This window comes from Juglans microcarpa x Juglans regia, chromosome 7D (genome assembly GCF_004785595.1).
Source record: "Juglans microcarpa x Juglans regia isolate MS1-56 chromosome 7D, Jm3101_v1.0, whole genome shotgun sequence".
Classification (NCBI taxonomy): Eukaryota; Viridiplantae; Streptophyta; class Magnoliopsida; order Fagales; family Juglandaceae; genus Juglans; species Juglans microcarpa x Juglans regia.
Window position 1 is genome coordinate 8916534 of NC_054606.1, and position 23733 is coordinate 8940266.

The 23733-nt window shown below is 34.3% G+C and overlaps 1 protein-coding gene across 3 annotated transcripts; it reads right to left on the reverse strand.

Annotated features, from left to right (window-relative positions):
* Positions 1-12185: 12185 nt before the first annotated feature.
* Positions 12186-21588, reverse strand: LOC121239918. 3 transcript variants are annotated; one of them, XM_041137301.1, is made up of 4 exons: positions 21434-21579; positions 15990-16074; positions 12602-12788; positions 12186-12478 (listed from the first exon to the last, which is right to left on the reverse strand). In XM_041137301.1, the coding sequence occupies exons 3-4, from the start codon at positions 12770-12772 to the stop codon at positions 12407-12409; spliced, it is 243 nt and encodes an 80-aa protein (XP_040993235.1). In that variant the 5' UTR covers positions 12773-12788; positions 15990-16074; positions 21434-21579; the 3' UTR covers positions 12186-12406. The 3 variants fall into 3 exon arrangements, with proteins under 3 accessions (XP_040993235.1, XP_040993234.1, XP_040993233.1); XM_041137300.1 differs by lacking the exon at positions 21434-21579 and adding an exon at positions 19305-19452 and having other exon boundaries at positions 15990-16084; XM_041137299.1 differs by lacking the exon at positions 15990-16074 and having other exon boundaries at positions 21434-21588.
* Between the last annotated feature and the right edge of the window lie 2145 nt (positions 21589-23733).

The window sequence follows — 23733 nt, forward strand, 5'->3', positions numbered from 1 at the left end:
GGTCAATTAGTCCACCTTTCACTTTTATTAAACACACAGTACGTAGTAGAACTAATATTACAAAGCCGAATTGGGGTTTCTCTCTCCTCTGTTGGCATTATAAACAATAAAATAAAATAAAATAAACATGATTTTTCACAGATGCATGTCAATTTAAGTACAGGCTCATTAATACTGTCACCATGCACTATATATATATATATATATATATATATATATGATGATTAATTTGTCATTTGCATGCTAGTCTTTTATATATATATATATATAATCTGAAAATGATTATTTTAAACAAGAGCTATTGTATTTAAAAATTGATAATCAATTTGATCAAGATGTTCATTCTGATAATGATGACCAAATAAATAATTATGATTCAAGTCAAAAGGATGAAAAAACTTCTCATTCTGACAACAATCAAATTTGTTTGATCCATCATACTATTTCTCTCGAGTGATTTTCTAAAGTTACTATTATTGTTTGTCATGAATATGAATTTATTGTGATTGCTATTATTAATTTCTGATCAGATATGAATTATATTCAGGAAGGAATAATACCTAGTAAATATTATAAAAAATCTACTGAAAAATTATTATCAGCTAATGAATCTCAGATGAAGATCAAGTATGAGCTTAACACTACTCATGGTTGCCGAAGTTTGATTGACAACATTGTTTTGTTCAACAATATTTTTCGTTTCAATGAAAGTGGTAGCGTTGGTGTTGAGATCAGCATTGAGAACTTTAAAGGGAGAAGCATTTATTTTTGCTCCCTTATGAGAAATAACAATTGTTTCTAAAGGTGTGTGTGTAAAATATGGCTCGTCCTATGATAATTAGCTAGGCACCAATTAATGCATGCATCATCCATTTCTAATATCAAGATGATTAAAACCTTTATAGCTATCTTTGGTATGTGTAAATAGATATATATATATATATATATATATATTAATATGAATGCAATTAATCGTGTCCCACCTAAATTAAACTGTCTGTTTGATCTTATTTAATATCTCTAACATCATAATTAAAGCAAACATTTCTCTTTTAACAAAGTACTTCTTCTTTTACCTTAGGTTATGTTTGGATCGAAGAATTCAGATTTGGATTTGACTTGAGATTTAAACTAGTCTAAGATTTTGAAAATCCTAAAATCTTGTTTGACGACGGCCTGCAGCTTGGTGCAAATTTCAATTCAAATTTTAATCTATGAACTAAACAAGAAATTCTTAATTATAAATATATACTTACTGCATCCAAGTCCTCTTCCCCAAATCCCGCATCGATTCAAATTAATGCACCCTTAGTTTTTTTTTTAACTCTTTTTGATTTGCCAAATATATATAGTTATATATGTGAAACCATAAACTATGCATTCGCTCGATCAAATATATATTATATATATGAAATTTAATGAAAATTCTGTTTCTTAAAATGAGCAATATTTCATGCATGCATGCTAGCTGTAGTACTTACATGATGACATGCATGCATGCGACACATGTGGACAAAAAGTAATATAATATAATAGCAAATTATGAATGCATGCATGCATATGCGCTCTAAGTAATTAATTTATCTATCCTTGTCAACTTTTTTAACTCCCAAAATCTTGTACATGATGAGTTGCCTTTTGGCGGCCTTAACACTAAATCGATGATGATGATGATGATATATATATATATATATATATATATATATATATATATATATGCTTTAGAAAATATTTGACAATATCATCAACATGATGCATGTAATAATATTTTGTCTTTCTTTAATTTGTTTTGTTCCGGTCCACATGCATGCAATCTTTTGTTACGTACTCTTTTTCTCTTGATCAACCCCTTTTATATATGGATAGAGACGGCCTCCAAATTCAAGAGTAGGTAGAAAACCATGAATTTCTTTTGTGGCCGCTGCCTGGGCTGCACAGATCATCACATCATCATCATGGTGATTATCGAATTAAAGGAAGCAAAATACGTACCGTACACGATGATCATCATCATGCATGCATGAATGAAGTAGTAGTACTATTTATCTTCGTCAATAAGGAATCTAGTTCTTTATACACAAACTTTATGAAAGACATAAAGCATACTTGCTAAGTTTAATTACAAGAAAAAAAAAACACTTATAAATTGACTATTGTCCGTTATATTATAAACATTTTTTTTATTATTATAAAATCGATAAGCCTAACGTATAAAGTGATCACATAAATTATATATATGCTATAAATATTTTTCATAATATATATGCATGTTTGCTATATATAATTATCCAAACAAAGGGATAGATACATCATATATAATTGTCAGAAGAATTAACAATGAAATATATAATATAGTACCAACGACGTCGTCGTACGTACAAAAGTATCAAATATGTCTTAACGAGGTCACTATGGCATCTTAAAACTCATGGCACTTATAAGCTTGGAGCAGTCCTGAATTTCTCTAATAATTGTTCAAAAAGATTCGAAGATCCCTCAGAACAGTTCATTGACATGGGTGGGCCTATACGACACTAAAGAAGACTCTCGTCCGACGACCTGACGTTTCATGCAAAAAGAAGGCAGGCCTAGTTGTGCCCTAAAGTCATCTGACGTAGCAGTGGTGAGGACATTTCAAAATCAATCTCTATCATCAATGCTCGTGGTCTGGAATTCCCACTGCCACGTAGTCCACTTGTGGGTCCTACTACAAAAGCACTTTCCTGAAAAATAGCCTACGGAATATATACCTCTCGATCTGGACGGTGGAAAAGCATGCACACCACGTCCACCAGGATCATGATCTAGCCTTTCTTTGTGTATATATATATATATATTCACGTACAGATTCTGTATAATTGTTTAATTCGCGATCACTTGGCTCTTTTTTATTGAGGGAACTTTCATCATTCGTTTATAAGAAAAATTTACATCTCGAATATACACATGAGATATCCCTATATCAACTATTATCTTATAAACTAATTAATATATTTAGAACTCCATCAATACATTATTTTTTTGGTGATTGATTTGGTCTTTATTACTGTTGATATATATTCTTTACAGAAAAATATTTAAGAGATCACATTTTGTCTAAACAGAAATTCAACCTCATCCTTCATTAAAAAAGAGGACTTAACCTCTACATATAAACGTCTTTACATCTTTTCTTTTTTGACTTGTCTCTATGATAATTCGTAAAAGTAAAGCTAATATAATTTTAAGTATGCATGCCTCACATGATATTTCTTTTGAAGTATTCCATTTGAAAACAAATGGAACTCATAATTTAAAAGTAGTTTTTTCATGTAAATATTAAATTTATCCACTTTTCTTAAGAAGAGTGTGCATGCGCTGGACTTGCACGCTCTAGAACACTATATATAAATCATTTACCATAAGAAGCATATATTCATGCATATATGATTTGGTTAATTTAAAGCTTCACACACGAACGTCTGGCTTTTCCTTTCTAGAATTTTCAATGGAGGCAGACGTGCGGCAAATTGCTTTATTCGAGTACATCAAGTTGGCATAATATCTTTCGGTATTATCCAGGGAATTAAAGTATTAACAAAGGTCATGACGGTATAATATTCTTTAAAAAATTCAGGCACATGATCATGATCATCATCCTTTCAAGGGGTTTTTGTTATATATAACCCACATCAATTTCGTACGTAAGAATATCAGTATTTAAAGGGTTGAATCATGATCAGCATCTTACAGGTTTTTTTATCAACAGAGGATTTTTTTTAATCATCTTAATCATTATTCTTGATGGAATATTTCAAATCTTGTCACCTTATTACCTTCTAATTGGTCAAATGCTTCCCGGCCACTAATATTTGAGCTAGTTGAGATCGAGATCAGCAATTAATATTAATTTCGGCTTAATTTACAGATAAATTTTTCCAATGATAATAACATTAATCAAAATTTAAGGGCAGAACATGTATATATTATATATATATACATGTGTAATATTTAAACTACCACGTGCATTGCTTTCCGATTTGCATGCATCGTGCAACCCTGCTGCTGCTGCATATGAATATTATCTTAAACGTGGATGATTCTACAATTGTTTAATGGTGAAAGGGTATAAGAATAATAGAAATTGCTGGTGTTGGAATCTAATTCCCCTAGCGCCTATCTTATCTGTTTTGACAGGGCTATCGCCGGCTTTATTTTGCTCATTTTCATGCAAAAAAGCTATTCCTTTCGTATGGAAAAGGAAGAAAAATTGCAGCCTTAACACATTCATTTGTCCTCTCTCTATCTCTCTCCCTCTCCCTCACAGGGCACGTGCTGGCACACGCAGCTAGAATAGTAGAAGTACAATGATTGAACAACGTCGCGTACAAGAGATTGGGTGTGCTAGTTAGCTTTCTACATTCAATGTTATGAGGTAAATGAGACAGATGGTAGGACCCAATTGCAAATTGCCTCCATTTTGTTGTTAGAGGTTATAATATTTAGCATGCATACATGATGAATTTATCCATAGCCAGCAGCGCGCAGGGCAGGGGTCAAGTTCTGCAGATCAATCAAAGGAAATATTAATGCTAGCTACTTCTGCAGTAGTACTGCAAAGTAATAATGGTACACGTACCACAGGCAACACCACACGCATTAGTTATCGGCCCATGAAAATAGTTCCCATAACAAAACTTTTGTTCATAATTGCACATGCATCTGACATTATTATTGCATATAGATATATAGATTCTCTCTGCGCGCGTATGCACATCAGGTAGCTAGGGATCGCTTTATATATATTTGCCTACAGCTACGTACGTACGTATGTACCAAGGACCCAAAACACAGAAAATTAAAGATAGCTTTACCCAGAGATGATGATCATTTTCGCATTAATAGATGCGCATCCAAAACATTCAATGGACCGGAGATCCGGCCAACATGAATGACACAGCTAGCTCCAACAGATAAAGTTTGAAGGTATATAATTATAAGGGAATTATATCTATTGGTATATTCGTATTTCGTTTGGCTGCATGTGCTGATGATCAGGGAGCTTTTAGAATTCCTAGAGTCGGGTAAAAGGATGGGGAGCAGGGGGACCATATATGGCTCCCAAAGAATCTTGACGTATTTTCGTTTTTCGATTTCTCTAAGCGTACATGTTCAAATGATAAAAACTTCCTCTCTCTTTCTCTCTCTCTCTTCATTTTTGTGTTGGATATATAAGAACTTTGATTGATAGTGTTTCTTGCAATGCTATGTAATTTTTAACACAAGTTTAGTAAGACATCAAATGGTTAAAACCCTTTTTAACTCTTTTCCCCAAATCATTTTACTCGGAAGGAGTTCTTAATTTTAATGAAATTTTTATAGTGCAACATTAATCTTTTCCTTACATTGATCATGTACATCTGGAACCCGTTAATTCGACACCAATTGCGGATAGTAAGTTCATCATCATGTTAATCCACTTAATTAGATTCAAGTAATAATAGGAAGATATATATACTCAAATCTTTTTTAACATTTAGCATCTAATGATGAAAATTTATTTTTAGAACAAACGCAGTGAGTGATATTGCATGTGAACTACTAACAACAGATTTAATAGAACTTGGATTGGATATTGGCGTCCTATCAAGACCATTTTTTGGCTTTCCCGTGATTTTCGGAGCTCCTGTTTTTGGTGATTTTGGCGATTTATAGTTTTTGAATTTTAGTGTTTTAAGGCCCTAGGGTTTGCATGGCTGCCACTGGCACCCAGGGTCTTTGACATCGGTTGTTCATGGTGGGCAGACATTTGCTGATCTGGTGGCACAGAAACCACAACCTCTTCCATAGGTGGAGGTTCCCCTGCATGCACCAAAGTAGGTTGAAGGTGATGTTTGCGTTATTTTTTCAAAAGAGGAAATTGCACTTTCGGTTCAACCTTTCAAATTATTTGGTTTTGAAGTTCTTACGTCAGCGTCCATCGTTAGATGTTATTCGATCATTTATTCGCAATCGTTGGGGTCTTGTTCAACAACCCGTGGTTTCTTTTATACGAAGAACACATAATGTTTTTGTGTGGTTTGCTAATGAAGATGATTTTCTGAAGGCTTTTGCTCGTGAGTCTTGTGATATAGATGGGGTGCACTATAGAGTTTTTCATTGGACGACTGACTTCTGTGAAGAGAAAGAACTATCTCTTGTTCCTGTTTGGATTTTCTCCTTGGTTTACCACCGAATTATTATCATGAGGTGTTTCTTTAAAATATAGTAAGTCCAATGGGAAAGTTTTTACATCGTGATAATAGCACTAAATGTGCTACTAGAACTGATGGTGTAAGTGTTGAAATGGATGTGACTGTAGAGCTGCTTCCAAGTTTCTGGATTGGTGTTCCCAATAATCCAAACAGTTGGTTTCAAGAAGTTGATTATGAAACTCTTCCAACCTACTGTCAACATTGTCTGGTGCAAGGCCATAATAATAAAAATTGTCAGGGGGTTAAGCGTATATTGCAAGAGAATTTGAAGGAAGGTGGAAGATGTGGTAAAGTATGGGTTAGAAAAACTTAGGAAGATGCTAAGAAGGTGCACAAGATCGTGAGATGCCTTCGCTGGTTGAAAATTCTCGTGATGTGGAAATTGTTGAAAGTTAATTGGGTGGACATTTACAGGAAGATATGTTGAATCCTAATGTTGTGGCTATAGAAAATGTGGCTAAAGAAAATATGGTCTCTGTTGTGGATGATGCTAAGGCTGTGGTTAATGCAAATATGGAATTGGTGGCTGTTGAAGCGATGCAGGAAAAAGATAAGACTGGGTCTGATGCAGTTTCATCTGATCGACTTATTGAACTTGGCCAAATTGTTGCAATTGATTTCCATGGGTCATACCCTGATCCTTTAAAGGAAAATCCTGCAATTGTTAATGTTGTATGCTCTAATTTGGGAATGGTTGCTAGAACGCCTAGTAGTGTGTGGAAAAAAAGAAGAAGAAGGATAAAGCAGCGTCGTCTCTTGATGTTGGTTCCTTTTCGGATGGGGGGATGTTAGAGCTTGTGGATAGCATTAACAAGGAAAAGATTTATAATTCAGAGAATGATAAAAAGAAAAAAAAAATAGAAAGAGAATGAGGTTGGTATTAAATTGAAAAGTCCAGCCAACGCTCCTAGCAAGCCCAATAGAATGAATATATGATACAATCTGTACTCTACTGGAATGTAAGGGGTCTAGGCACCTCCAAAAAAAGATTGAGAAAATTGGTAAAAAAAAAATTTAAACCTTGTATTCTTGGTATCGCGGAACCATTTCGCTCACAACAACATTTGATAAAGTTTAGTAATGGCTTGGGTTTTGCTCAAGGAATTTCGAATGAAATGCAGGGTGGGAGATTGTGGCTTTTATGGGACCAAGGTTGGCAAGTGAGAGTGGTTTCCATTGGTGACCAACAGATTTCGGTTTGTGTGATGCTCAATGGGATGGAAATTTTTCTCACATTTGTATATGCACGGTGTACTCATGTGGATCGTAAAACTTTATGGGGCAGATTGATTAGCTTGAATTTACATCAAGAAAAGTGGATCATTATGGGTGACTTTAACATTATTTGAAATGATTCCGAACGACATGGTGGCCAACCTAGATCTTTGATTGCTATGCAAGATTTTAATGATTGTATTGATGCGTGTGGCTTCTTGGATGTTAATTTTTCTGACAGTCATTTTTCATGGGGTAATGGACATGGGGGATAGGCGAGAAGTTGGGAAAGATTAGATTGTGCTTTGTTGACGTCGAATGGTTTGATTTTTAGCCTGATGTTCATTTGAAATATTTGTCTAGAACTACTTCTGATCATGCTCTGATGGTGCTTCAGTTGAGTAAGTTATTCTTATACAATTTTCCTTTCTTTAAATTTCAACAGATGTGGATTGAAAATGAGTCTTTTTTTTAGCTAATAAAGAAAGGGTGGGAGGTGGAAATGGGGACTCGAGGCTATTTCGACTTGCAAGGAAATTAAAGTGTATAAAAAGTTCTTTAAGAGAATGGAACAAAAATGTCTTTAGTAACACAAATAGTAATATTCGAGTTTTGGAACAACGAGTTGAAGGTCTGGAATAGGATTTGCAGGTGGCCTTTTCGGAGGACACGAAACTTGATTTGTTAGCTTCTAAAGTTGAGCTGGATATGTGCTTACGTAGAGAAGAAATTCAGCTGAGGCAAATGGCTAAAGTCAGTTGGATAAATCAGAGGGAAGCTTCTGAATTTTTTTTTTTTTTTTTTTTTTGTTCTATGAAATTTGCCAAAACAAAGAAAATAGCTAATATGAAGCTTTCAGATGGACGGGTTTTAGCTTCGCCTGAAATTGTTCACGTTGGGGCTATGGAATATTTTGAGGATTTTCTAAAATCAAAGCCAACGTCATCTCTTCCAAATTTATTTTTTATTGTTGAGGAAGATAATGTGATGATTTGCAGGGTGCCTTCGATGGAGGAAGTGAAGGACGCAATTTTTGCTATTCCCATTGATAGTAGCCCCGATCCAGATGGTTTTGGAGTAGGTTTTCTCAGATCTTGTTGGGATATTGTGAAGGTGGGTGTGATGGATGCTGTTAGTGAGTTTTTTAGTGGAAAGTCATTCCCTCGGTTTTATTCGACGTCTTCTTTGGTGCTTATTCCTAAAGTTGATAACCCAACAAGCTTCGATAAATTTCTTCCAATCAATTTGTGCTCAGTTATATACAAAGTTTGTTTTAAGATACTTGTTCAAAGACTTAATCATATTTTCTCTAGATTGATTTCCCTTGAGCAATGAGCTTTTCTTCTTGGAAGAAGTATTTTTTACAACATCAGTTTGATTCAAGAAATTGTCTACTCTATTAATTCCAATGGTAATGTTATGATGAAGGTGGATGTGGCAAAATCATATGATAGTGTTGAATGGAATTTTTTATTGCATGTGGTGGAAGCGTTTGGATTTTCTTTGCAAGTATGTGATTTGATTCGTAATTGAATTTCTTCGCCTTGGTTCTCGGTGGTTATGAAAGGTGTCTCTAAAGGTTTTTTCAAAGGTGGGAGGGGCCTTCGGTAAGGTTATCCATTATCTCCTCTTCTATTTATTTTAGTAGAGGAGGTTTTATCAAGGTTGTTAAAATGAGGGTTTTGATGAAGGAAAGATTGAGCCTTTTTCTCATCCAAGAGGTGTTCCACTCATTTCTCATTTGCTTTATGTGGATGACATTGTTATATTCACAAATGGAAGTCTCAAATCTTTGTGGAATATTCTAAGAATTTTGTATCTTAAAGAAAGCTAGTCTAGCAAAAAACTTAATGTTGGAAAGTCCTCTCTTCATTCTTCAAATTCAATCAACCTTGCTCGGTGTCGTGAACTCTTGCGTGTAACTAGTTTTCATGAAGGAAGTTTTCATTTTCACTATTTGGGTGTTCCTATTGTTAGGTTGAAGGTTGTTCATTTAGATGACTTGGTGCGTAAAATCTACGATAGAATCGGTGGTTGGAAATCTAACTTATTGTCTCAAGGTGCTCGTTTGATTTTGATACGACAAATTTTGATGAGCTTGCCGATTCATTTACTTTCTTGTGTACAAGTTTCTAAAGCTGTTTTGCAGAGAATAAACTCATGTCTTAGCAAGTCTTTTTGGGGTTTTTCAGATGGCCGAGATAAACGTTGTTGGTGCTCTTGGAAGAAGATTTGTTTTCCGTTTGAGGAATGAGGTTTAGGCATAAAAAGGTTGGATGATATTCAACTTTCTTTACATGTTAAATTTGCATGGAAGCTTTTACATGAGAACTCTCTTTGGGCGAATTTTTTCTGAGATAAATATGTGAAAAATAATCATGTGTCGTTGATTGATCCTTGTAATTAATGGCTCAAAAAATTGGCATATGATTGTGAGGAGTCTACCATTGGTATTAAATCACTCTTGTTGGAAAATAAGAGAGGGAAGAATTTTCTTTTGATATGATAAATGGTCGGATGAGGGGCCTTTAAAAAAATTAGTTTCCGACATGTCCATTCCCAAAGATTTCGATTCAAGAATGCAAACTTGACAATGAATGGGACTTCGACTTGCTTGTGCGGTTGGTTGGTGTTGAGAAAGTTTACTCTATTATGCAAAGCTTAGGTTAACAAAAGGAAAGTGAGGATATTTTGATGTGGATTGAAAATGTTGATAGGAAGTTTACCACAAAAAGTGCTTGGTCTTGTTTACGTATTCGAGCTCTTGAGGTTGCATGGTCTAAGTGGGTATGGCATTCTTCTTTACCCAAAAAAATTTAGGTAATGGTATGGAAAGCATTTTTGAATGCGTTGAGTGTGGATGAAATTGTTCGTAAGATTGGAATTCCTATTGTCTCCAAATGCAATTGTTGTGACATTGGAGAGTATGAGGATTTAAATCATGTTTTGGCAAAAGGGGAGTTTGCCAAACTGATTTGAGAAAAAGTTTTTAATTGCGTGGGTTTACAACCCATGTGAGGGAGGGGATGGTTTGATAGAGTGGAATGTTGGTTTCATAAAGCAAAGAATTCTACAAAAGTTGGCTCACTATTTGGTATCATACCATGAATTATCTTATGGTGTATGTGGAATAGAAGGTGTAAAGCTAGAATGAAAGATTTATGTGAATCATTTCAGGTGGTCTAGGCACGAGTTAAACATCATATTGGTTGGTCGGCACTGAAACTGAAAGATAAGGAGGAGTACACATGCCGAGATCAAGAGATCCTGAATATGTTAGCAGTACCATTCAAGTTGGTGTCTTCAAAGCTGCCTATATTAGCTCGATGGTAGCCTCCGGCTGCCGGCTAAATAAAATTAAATATAGATGGAAGTTGTATTGGCAACCCAGGTGTCATGGGAGCTAGTGGCGTCTTTCATGATCATCATGGAAAAGTTTTGGCTACTTACTCTAATTATTTTGGTGACTATACGAATAATAAAGCGGAATTATTAGAATTGTTGTATGGCTTGAGACTTGGAAAATCCTTTGGTTTCCTTAATCTTGATACTGAGATGGATTCTATATTGGTTATAAAATGGTTGATTGATAAGAGATGCTCGGTATGGTATTTGGAAGATATTTTGGATGATATTCAAGATTTATTGAGAGGGATGAATGTGAAATTTCAACATATTTATTGAGAAGGAAATTCTTCGGCGGATTATCTTGCAAAAATAGGTGCGGAAGGATTGCCGGCTCATTAGGAGGTTTATGTTGATATTCCAAAGTTGTTGAGAGAATATTTGAAAATTGAAAAACTTGGACTTCCTAAGTTTCGTATATAGTTTGGCTTGTGTATAGGTTTTTTATTTGAGTTTTGAAGGGTGCTTATTCTATTGATTGGATTATAATAAGCTGGTTTTACGTTGTAATCATAGTTTTTCTCTGCCAAAAGTGAGGATTTCAATAAAGTTTTGAAGGTACGTACTTTCTCCAAAAAAAAAAAAAAGATCTAATATTTAATTATTGATCTCTAAATATGCTTATACGTCATTCATAACAAAAATTTTAAACCCAAGACTTTACAATAATTTTGATTTCACTAATTTTGATATCAGAAATGTTTTAGCCACAAAAAGATATCACAAAAGTAAATTCACAAATTGACGTAATTTGATGTGGTACGTTAGATCTACTTTATTTTTGTGAGATCTTTTTGTGATTGTAGCATGATTTCCATCTCTAGTAATATTACGAGCATGAAAGATACCTATATGATATTACTTTGTTCTTAGTTTCTGACTTTTGTCAACGGTACTTGGAAACTGCATGGGAAATCAATAGTATGATACATACTATCATATGTGCATGCAGTACAATGGAATATTTAGTCGCGCTTGTATTATATCAACTATTTTTTTTCTTTTTGAATGCACTACCGGCCACTTGAAAATGGAATTTAATCGCAATAAAAATGCAGATAGTTCTTATAGGTTAAAATTAAGTAAGAGATCAAAAAAAATATAAACAACTTATATTTTCTGCATTAAAGACTACTTGCCAAAAAGTTCTTTTTCATGAGCACTAATAATCGAACGTAGACCTTGAGGCTTAAGTGCATTGATTTTTGGGGTTGGGGTGCTAGCAACCCTAGCTTTTACAGTTGTACAACCAAAGGTTAATTCATTAGGGTTGAGTGGCAGAGCAGAGAAAAGGCTCAGATTCCTTTCTTCTCCAACTCATGTTACAGATTATTGCAAACCTCTTTAACTGGACGAGGATTAATGTAAACAATAGTATATTTGTTCAAAAAATGTTCGATGTTTTCACCGGCGAATCATCCAAGTCGAATTGAGAAATGATAGACACTCTTTGGTTCAATAAACAAAATAGTTCCTTCCCCTGCTAAACGTCTGCAACTGCTGAACCTGAAGAATGAGCCTGAGTCGAACATTCTTATCTAAAAACCCCCAAACTACTTCCTTCCTCTGTTAAGCCTCTGCAGGTGGTAATTAATACTTCCCAAGGACTTCCTTTTATTGCTTGTCTGCAACAAATGTAATCATAAGCTATATCCAGGAACCAATACGAAGTATGCAAAAGAATAAATGGTACAAACAGCGACTAACTGAAGCAGCAGAAGATACGATAAACTGGAAAATTGGATCACCTGAGAATCCATACAAGCGCTCAAAAGTTCCTTCTGCCTAACACACTTATCGTCACTGCCGTGGTTAACAGCCAAGCAGTTTAGAAATGTAATCATTTCCTTCATGCAAGGCTTGTGAAGAGAGCCAAATTTCTTTGGGTTGATATGAAGCGTACCAGCTTTACGGCCCATTGCTCTATGCTCACAACTACACATGCCCAACCAAGACAATGTTAGACTTGACCACTTCATGAAAATATATATCAAGAACAATAATGAAAAGGCGGCACTAGAAATAATTACAATCATAAAAAAATGATAGGAATAAAGAGAAAAAAAAAAAATTAAAACAGACCAACATTTCAAGGCACTTAAATGATCACGTAACCAGATACAATCCCATTTAAGGAACTAGAAGCATGCAGCATTCAGTCAAACTACATACATGGAAAGCATCTGATGCCAGACAATCAGTAAAGTCCTAACAAAAAAGGAGTCGCTGCAATTTTCTGCACTTCAATTGCTAACTGAGAAATTGCTGTAATTGGCAGTTTCTGCCCATTCTTTGATCAATAATACTTGTTTACTTATAAATAAATAAAAAAATAGAAGACAGAAAGTTATACCAAAAAATAGGCGTATCAATATGATTTTTCTATATTTTTTCCAGAGTCAGTTTTATTTATATGAAATTTTTTCATAAGACAAGTTTTCATTATGAGTAAAAGGCATTATCCAAGTATACTGAAAATATACATCAAATACACCTCTAATTAAAGAAAGTAGATCAAGAGAATCCTGAAAACTAAAACTAGAGAAACATAGATGGGCAACTATCAAATGGTAGAGTGTATTGAGAAAGAAACACATGAGGTCCTCCAAAGTACTTGTGCTATCTTCGAAACTTTGGTCATTTCTTTCTCTCCATATCCATCACATTAAACAGATTGGAACTATAATGTGATGACTGCCAACCTGCCCTTTCCAGCATGCTAACCTATCAACCACCCATACCTACCAGCATCACCAGATCAAGCCCAAAAAGACTAAAAAATCTTGCCAAAAGTGCGTGCTAGCTACCTCACAATGGAGTAAGAGAAGATCCTCAGTTTCCAAATCTGCTGTAGGGAACTAAAAATGATAGAAACGATTGAACTAGGAACACCCCCTCTTAAATCTGGCTCAATGCATCTTGTCTTCTCCACCTTGTCTCACTCAGCGAGTATACGAACAAGCATAAAATGAGGTAAAAGAGAACCACCTCCCGGTCCCATCCACTCTAATAAATTCCACTTCTCATTGAGGAGAACCATTTGAAAGCTGTAAATTTTCTGCCACCAACGATGCACCTTAACCCAAGCATACATTGCGTAATATTATACAGCATACATTCGAAGCAATGAAGCAATCTGAATCCATTGTGTCAAACATGTCGTAGTCTAGCCAGCAACTCATATTTAGCATCTTAATTTGTGAGTATAAAGTGAGGCGAATCTCTGTTTGGTTCCATGAGTATGCACGTGTAAACCATGAAAGGCATATGGGGAAGCAAAAGCAGAGCAACAGTTACATTCGCATGAAAGTCGACACCTACTTGGACTAGCTTTTCACCCATAGCTTAAGGATTGAGCAGAAGACTAAAAGCTGGCCATATGGCTATACAAGGAATAAACTAATTGGACACAATTATTCAAAGCAAACTTCTAGAGTAACGATAATTGGGTTAAGTCTGTGATTAGTCCATTGTCAATCCTTGCATATTAACCTATAAAAAAATCCTCGCATATAAAATACCCCTTAGATCAAGAAATTGAATAACTTGTTGTCTAATTCTTTTTTTACTAATCAATCCAAAACCACATCTTATAAACAGTGGAATGAAAGGATAAAATTACTAATTTCAATCATGGCAATCGTCATCAACCACAGCTAGTACTGTTCACCCAACCCGGTCAGAAAAGGTTCACTCCTGAACAAACAGTTCCGAGCTGATTATGTATACCCAAATTTCCAACCCAAACCCAATTCCGAAAAAGCGGGTTTTCCAATCCAACCAGATTCCGATGGTGTGTTTTACCTATTACTCCATTACTATTCGTTGATTCTTTTGTTATTTTCCTGAGAAACCCAGTCCTCCACGCATTTAGCAAGTTATGTGCACCTCTACACACAAAAGCCCACAACCTACGTACACAGCTTCTAACAGAAAATTAATTTGCTCATTTCCCTCATCTTCTTCCCAAATCCTCCGTCATCACAAATCCCACCATGTCTTCCACCTTTTTCCCACCATGTCATCGCAAATCCCACCATGATGAGAGAACACCCTTTTTCCAATATCATCGAAAGGGGAGATTGTGCTCCTCTCTAAGCGCAAACCCATTTCAGTCAAATGAGGTTATTATTAGTCTCATCCAACAAAATTATCCAAGCCAAAAGTTCCCAAATCCAACAACCACAAAATAAACCCTAACCCTAACACCTCATAAAATCAACCCACCAAATCAGATAAAGCCAAGACAAAACTCAAACAATCCAAAAAAGAACATACCAAGAGGTCGAGAGAGAGATTAGCCGAGTCTGTGGCTAAGGGGGGAGGACGTGACGCATGACAATGGCCAATGGGGGATGGAGAACTGAGAAAGTTCGGACAGCACTGCAGCAGGGAATCAGGGATGGAGAACTGAGGAACTTCCTATGGCGATTCAAGTAGGAGACGACGCACAACAATGGCCAATGGGGGATGGAGAACTGAGAAAGTCAGGACAGCACCACAGCAGGGAATCGGGGATGGAGAACTGAGGAACTTCCTATGGTGATTCGAGTAGGAGGCGACACACAACAATGGCCAATGGGGGATGGAGAACTGAGAAAGTTAGGACAGCACCACAGCAGGGAATCAGGGGCGGAGAACTGAGGAACTTCCTATGGTGATTCGAGTAGGAGGCAACACTGACACACTAAATGGGGATGGAGAAGTAGAACTGAGATTCTGACTTCTGAGAGTGACGAGAGTCTGAGAATTTGAGAAAGTTAGGGGCTTAGGGCAGTAGGACTCAATGGGAACTTTTGGAGGTTTAGGGACTTTAGTCTGAGTTTAACGATGTCGTTCAGTATCATTCGGGTAGGCTATAAATTACGAAAAGAACTGCAAGCCATTCCAACATTCACAACTCCTTAATTGATGCAGGCCTCTTCCATACAAAAAATACAGAAAATAGTGTAGTTTTCAAGGAACAAAACCGAGATACCAAAATCCAAGGACGCTCTTATAGTAAAAAAATGTGAAATTTGATTTGGGCATCCATAACAATGCAGCTCGCATTTTTTTATGCAAATAAACCATATCAAACGTTTAGATTGGAAAAATAGCGGGGGAACAGAGGAGAATAAAGAGCAGATAAATAATAGGATTGGCGGCTGTGATCGTAGAGCTGAGAGATCCAAAGGGAGCACTGGTGATTGCTGTGCAGATTAAAACGCATATCTCTTTCCTTTTGGTCCCTTAGGTTTTTGCAGCTGGAGATGGAGGTCTGATACCCAAAGTTTTGAATTCCGTTCCGGTTGAGGTACTGGAACGGAATATTTCGGTACTGGTACATTTCAATATACCATTTCGGGATAGTCTTTATATGGATAAATTATATATATATATATATATATACAATTATATATTTATATATAAAAAAACTATAGCAAGTTAGCAAAAGTGCCAAGATTTCAATGTATATTGTGCAAGCAAACTAACAGCACAACGGAAAGGCTTCAATAAAATCAGAGGTTTGTATTTCCAAAACAGACCACAATAGCATGCACATCAATCTCAATACAGAGCAAAAGGGGGATCTCCAATCTATAAAGTTACGGTTAATAACTTAATACCTGTGGATTCTGTTCGGTTAAAGCATTTCTATGATGGAAAAGGTGTCTTTCCACTATTAATGAAGTTATTCATATTTCTAAAGGATGCTGCCATAAGTTGCTAATACTTTAGAAATGACCTCTCACTAAATCATGTGATTTTCATTTTCCTATCTGTCAAACACTCAAGATAATTTCCTTGCACCTTATTTCCTTGTGCCAAACACAGCCTCAATGATATTTTTGTTTCATATTTACAGTAATTGGAGACACAAATTGAGTTGACTCATAGGTTTAATTTTTCCTGACATAAATAAGGTTATTCTCAGCACTTCTTACTGGAACTAGTGGGCATGAAGCACATGGTGCCAAATTTTAGTCGAAGAAAAGGAAAATATAGTATTGCAGGTACATAGAATTTTTCCACCCCAAATGATTTCTCTTCCTCATCATCACTAACATCAACATCTTGATTAACTAAATCCACTAATTTATAGAGCCTTAAACCAAACACTTGAATTTAGCTAAAAAGATCTTGTCTTGTATATGATACAGAAATTCCGAACGTTGCAAAACAGATGCTAGAATTGGAATTGCTGTGTTAAAAACTTATTACCTACGGCGTGGAGTGGACGGTGGAGTGTGGAGACGTCAACCTGCGGCGGAGGAACACAAGTTGCGGCTGAGGAACACGTTGCGATGGAGTGGATCGAGCAACACGAGCAGACCGAGCTTCGACGGAGCAACAGGAGCTGCGACGGTGTGGAGGTGGCGTCAGCACCAGTCCTCGGAGAGTGGAGACAACAATCACAGGGGGCAAAAACTTTGTATAGAAATAGGGATTTGATTTTGAGACTTGAGTTCGCAGTGGGGATGGACGGGAAAGTACGAAATGGAGGCCAAATTACGAAAAGACTATGAATTTCACATTATTTACAAAATTGCCATGCCTCTGTTTTCGGATATATCTATTCCTGCCGGAATACCGGAATACTGTATTCTCGAATCCGGCCGAAATGATTGAAACAAATCGAAATAACTATTTGTTTTCAGAGATGAGATAAGATGAGATGAGTTGAGATTAAAGTTAAAAAGTTAAATAAAATATTATCAAAATATATTTTTTAATATTATTTTTATTTTGAGATTTGAAAAAATTGAATTGTTTATTTTATTTTGTACAAGAATTTGAAAAAATTATAATGATAAATTGAGATAAAATAAAATGAGATAAAATATTTTCTGAAGAGCAGAAAAAATATAAAACAAACTAAAATTCCACTCACTATAAAACACCTCTTATACAGTGCCGATTATTAGTACGGCCAGAAAAAATCCGATCGAAATGGAAGGAAAATCAAAACTTCGTTGTTCCCTCTGTGACTTTCATCTCACACTTCTCGAAGCCACATCTTCTTGAGTGGGCCTACCTAGTACATGTTAAATATGAGTAACAAACCCGAGATGACTTGGGCTGGGCTCCCATTTCTTGAGCGGATGCGAAATTGAACCGCTGTCAAGTACCGCAGCCGCCGGTCCAACTTCCAATCAAGCCCATCTTGTGGCACCATATTATTTTTTGAGATATTATATTTACAACCTACATTTGTGATCAAATCCAACTTATTGCTTGGTTGTAGATGTCACCGAATTATTTTTCGAAATACTTTTTCTTTATTTTTCAAAGTCTTTAAACAAACAGAATTGGATTAACACCCAAGTCTATTGGCCGGTCTTGCTTAGTACTCATTCCTTATTCCATATAGCGAACCAACTGTGTATAAAGAAGGTTTCACTTGTGTGTGTGTGTGTTTTTTATACATTCACTTGTGGGTTTGGCATTCACTGGTATGTACAAATAAATATATCATGTTTTGTGATAGTATGATCTGAGTTCATAAATATAATTGTCCTTATTTTTTTTTTTCCTCTATCCCTTTGATTTGAGATCTCTCCATTTGGAAATGAGAGAGATCTAACATAGAATTTAGTAGGGGTGTAACCGGTCCGGTCCGGTTTTGGACAAAATTTAGGACTGAATCGGTATGAACCGGTTTTACATTTTTCAAAACCGATTACGCACCGGTTGCCCTCCTAAATGCAAAACCGGTTTTTTGGTTTTAATAAAATGCAAATTCTGTTGACAATAAGGATGTGCAATTTTGTTGCTCACAGAAAAGTAAAAATGACAAACCTCAATCTACTGAAAATGTAGCTCATAGAAAAGGATGGGTTTCCTTTTGTTCCTTCCCTCTTCCAGAAAATCCAGAACTTTTATGCTCACAAGTTTTCCACTATATGTTCATGTCGTTTTCTGAAAGTGTATTGATTTGTTATACCTGGTTGACACTATTTTTCTTCCCTTACATGACTAGATTATTTAAAATTCCACAATAGCTGTATTGGGCGTCATTTGTGCAATTCTTGGGACATATTCTTCATTGTCAGACATTATGAAGAGCCCTGGAAACATTCAACTGGTTGAACATCTCAACACTTCTGGTGGGTACTCTTCCAGTTATATGTATGCTATTTTTCATCGCAGCTAATATTCAACCCACAGGTGACAGATTGTGAAACGAATTAGACCTTTTTGGATGTGAAAATCATCATCTGTTTGTATGCAGCTTATGCGTGATTGTTGGGATATGATTCTAAGAATTAAGTTTGCTTATTTCTATGCTTTTGGAACAAATGAATTGGTTGATTTAATTTGGTATCAGAGTAAAGCAAATGTTCAAAGTTTGAATACCCACATCCCAATTCCAAAATACCTTAGAAACCACTAAAGGACCAACAAATAACAGCTTGCAAGTGAAGCAATTAACAGTGAGCATTGAAAAAGTGAAGCGGTAATAAATACTAGTAGAAGTTAGAACCACTGAGATACCCAGTCCCAACTAGAAATCAAAGCCCTTGACCAATAATCAAGGAACCCAAAACCCAATTTTGATGAACAAGTAATGGTATTGCAGAGATTGAGAATAAAAAAATACCCAAACGGAGCAACTCAGAATTATGAGTGTAACCGATTCGGTTTGGTCTAAATCGGTTTGGTTTTAGACAGAATTTAGAACCGAATCGGTATGTACCGGTTTTGCATTTTCCAAAACCGATAACGCATCAGTTATCCTCATAAACCGGTACTTTCAGTTTTACCAGTTTCCGGTCGGATCAGGTTTTTTTCTTCTTTTTAAATGTAAGTTCGACATTTTGTCATTAAAAATCTATTAAAAAAACTGCTTTAAAAAAAATTTGTTTTATACTTTTATTAAAAAATCTGCTTTATTAAAAAAAATATGCTTAAGCTTTACTAAAAACTAATATAAGCTGCTATAGTTAATAAAAATCATTGATTCGTAGTAACACAAATAAAATTAATAAAAGCTGCTATAGTTAATATAAATAAACTTTGCTACGCTGAAATGAAAGAGTATTGACTTGACTTGAGCCTTATTTTTATTTCATAATTCACTAAGTTCTAACTACACTACAATAATGTAAGCCTTATTTTTATTTTTATTTATTTTTGTTGAGCCTTCACAGTTTATTCAAATCCTCAACTCCAATTGATAAACATTAAACATGACACATATGTTATTTAAGTAGAAAAATTACAAAATTCTATCAATGTCATTTCACAAACCCAATCACAAAACCCAATCAAAGTAAATTTCGGATTCAAAAAATCCTAATATCACAAATATCATCTATCGTAATTTCAAAATAATTTCACAAACCTAATCACAAAGCCCTAATATCACAAACAAAATCGCACAAAATCCTAAATTTCGGATTCAAAAACCCTAATATAGTAAATATCACAAAACTCAATCACAAAAATTCTAATATCAAGAAACCCAATCACAAAAACCCTAATATCACAAAACCCAATCACAAAAGTCATAGTATGTAATTTCAAAAAAACATATTACCGTTGAGGGGCACTGGGCAAACTCAGCAGAGAGACAAAGTGAGACCGAGAGAGTTGAGAGAAAAGAGAGTGAGAGGCGAGAGAGTTGAGAGATGAGAGACTCGAGAGTGAGAAGGGCGAGGCAGAGAAGCAGCCGAGGGCCCGAGAGAGTGAGCGGACGAGAGAGACAAAGTGAGGCCGAGATAGTTCGAGAAGTTCCAACTTTAGGTTTTAGAATTTAGTTATAGGGGAAACGGCGTCATTTCCCATTGATTTATTATTACTATATATATATATATTTGTAATACATTTAATATACTATATTCTAATATATTAGAGTATATAATAGTATTAATATTAGACTATTAGTATAGTTATATATTAGTATTAGTTATAAACTTTTAGTGATTTAGTATTACTATATTAGTATAACTATAACTATAGTCTATATTAGACTATTAGTATTAGTTAAATAGTTATAGACTTATATATTAGTATAGCTATATAATATATTAGACTATATAATACTATTAATATTAAATTATTAGTATAGTTATATATTAGTATTAGTTATAAACTTACAGTGATTTAGTATAACTATATTAGTATAAGTATAACTATAGTCTATATTAGACTATTGGTATAACTATATACTAGTATTAGTTATAAACTATATATTAGTATAGCTATATATTATATGATCAATTAAAATTTCATTTTTAAGATTAAACTTTTATTTTATCATAACATTATCTTATATATAATTATATTAATAGCATATAATCAAACAAATTACAAATATTCATATTTAAGATTAACAATATAAAATATTTTGTATAAAACTGATATACAAAATATTAATTTTTATATTTTTTCTTTTATCAACTGGTTTGGTCTGGTCCGGAAAATCTTAAAACTAGAACTGGACTGGTTCCGATCAGTTTGCACATTACAAGAACCGGTCTCGGACCGGTTCAAAACCGGTCCGAAACGATTTTCCAGTTTAAATTTACACCCATACTCAGAATCAACAATTCAACACCATCAAAGATTCAAAACCAGAGAAAAATAGAGAGTACCAATTGGCAATCAACGAAAAGATGCCCCGGAGGTAATGAAGAGAACTTTGACGAGGAGTCACGGAGGGGCTGGAGAGGGGGGGATGCAACGGAGAGAGGGGTAGGGTTTTCCGATTTGTGAGATTTCAATGGGAGAAATGAAAAGCGAAAAGGGATGAACTGAAAACTAACGTTGAAATGGTACTGTTTGGATTGAAATTGGATCAAAATGGCGTCGTTTCAATAGACGGTTTATTATATACTATACTAATAATGATATTAATACTATATAATAATATATGGTCATAGTGATATTAATACTATATATAGTTTTAGTGATTTAGTTATAGTGATTACTGATTAGTATAAGTTTATTACTATATATTAGTATTTGTTATAGACTTATAGTGATTTTAATTTAGTATAAATATATAATAGTATTAGTATAACTATCAATATAACTATATCAATAGTATTAGTATTACTATATCACTGATTTACTATAGTATCATATAGACTTATAGTGATATAGTATTAGTAGTTATATTAATACTGTAATGATTTATTTAGTTATTTATATATAGACTTACAGTGGATTACTATTACTAATAGTATTAGTATTATGGCATAAAATGTAATTAATATACTAATATACATTAGTATACTAATGTATACTTTCTAATTAAAGCGAAATGTAATTAATATACTAATGTATTATGTATTTATCAAATATTCAAAATGAATATGTTGAGAATTTATTAGAAAATAAAATTTTATTAATATATAATTGATATATATATTTTATTAATATTAATATATATATTTTATGTTTAAAGTATATGATCAAATAAATTTTCATCTTAAAAATTAAAATTCTATGTTATAAATTATAATAACATTATGTTGTATATAATTATAATTTATATTATTATATATTATATATATAAAATTTATATAATATAAAAATATTATATATAATATTAAAAAATCTAATTTAAATATATCATATAGTGAACTGGTCCGGTCCTAAAAATCATAGAACCAGAACCAGACCGGTTCGGCTGGCCCGGACCGGTTTTCCGGTTAACATTTACACCCCTAGGTGTAATTGGTCTAGTTTGGTCTGGGGGCTTATACAAACCGAAAATTTCAGTCCATCATTTTTGCCATACCGAATAGTTAACTATTGGTCCAGTTGGTTCATTCTATTTGATTCGGTCTGTGAATCAAATGATATCTTAAACATTTTGTATATGGTTAATGAATATTAAATAATCTCATTATATATATGGTCAATGGTAATCCATTGGATGAAAATTACATAATTAACTTATATAACTATTATATATAAAATATGTAATATTTATATATATTCGATCAGTCTCAATCCGATCAATTTTTCTTGTCTGAATCGATAGTCTTACAGCTATAGAATTTAGATCTCAACTAAGGTACAAATTATTAAAACTTGATATTTTTTTTATAGTTTTTAGTGCAAATGGTCAAATTTGATGGTTTATGATCTAAATTTGAAAAAAAAAAAAATCAAAGTAATTCGTAGGGTTGAGCTCCGACTACGACGGAGTCGAAGTTGGCATTTCTGACCTCAATCGGAGGAAAATTTTTACTTCGACTCCGAACGAAGTCAGAGTCCGACTTCGATCAGAGGTTGGAACTCTGAACTCCGATCGAAGTTCAGAACGAAGGACGGAGCTCCAAACTATGGTCAGATCTCCGACTGTTTATTGGGCTAAAATAATGCCCTTTTTCGACTTTTGAGCTCACCAAAGCCCAATTCCAAACCTAAAAATAAAAAAATAAAAAAATAAAAAAAAAACTAAAAAAATAAAAACTTAAATACAATAGTTTAAAAACTAAATAACATGTAGCCATAAGTTATAACAGTCTCATTAATTACAATATTGATTTAGTCTTTAGAGATAACTACATAAAGATTAAACACTATGTGTACTTGAGCAGTAAGAATTTCACTCAAATCTCAATGGTCCATCCCAACTCTCAAGGGACGTCCGTCTCAGACTCTCAATCATTAGCAATTATATTAGGATTCACAATTAGGTCTATAAAATCATAAAAAGTAGAAGTTAAATAAATGAAACACTAAAAATAATTAAATAATCATTTAAAAACATATAAAGTTACACAATTCAAGCCTATAACTCTCGGCATCAATGCCAACGGTATCTAATCCAATTGGCGTTTAACTTATTCAATTTTGTGTGCAAACGAGGGCCTCCACGATTAATGGTGACAATGAACTCCAATAAGTATCTAACACGCGACCTCCAGTGATAAACGCC

Bases quoted from the DNA above. Each gene is read 5' to 3' on its own strand.
- LOC121239918 (XM_041137299.1), bottom strand. From the start codon at position 12,772: ATGGGCCGTAAAGCTGGTACGCTTCATATCAACCCAAAGAAATTTGGC. The intron at 12,479-12,601 runs GTGATCCAATTT...CATTTGTTGCAG, and splicing joins GCGCTTGTATGGATTCTCAG to ACAAGCAATAAAAGGAAGTC.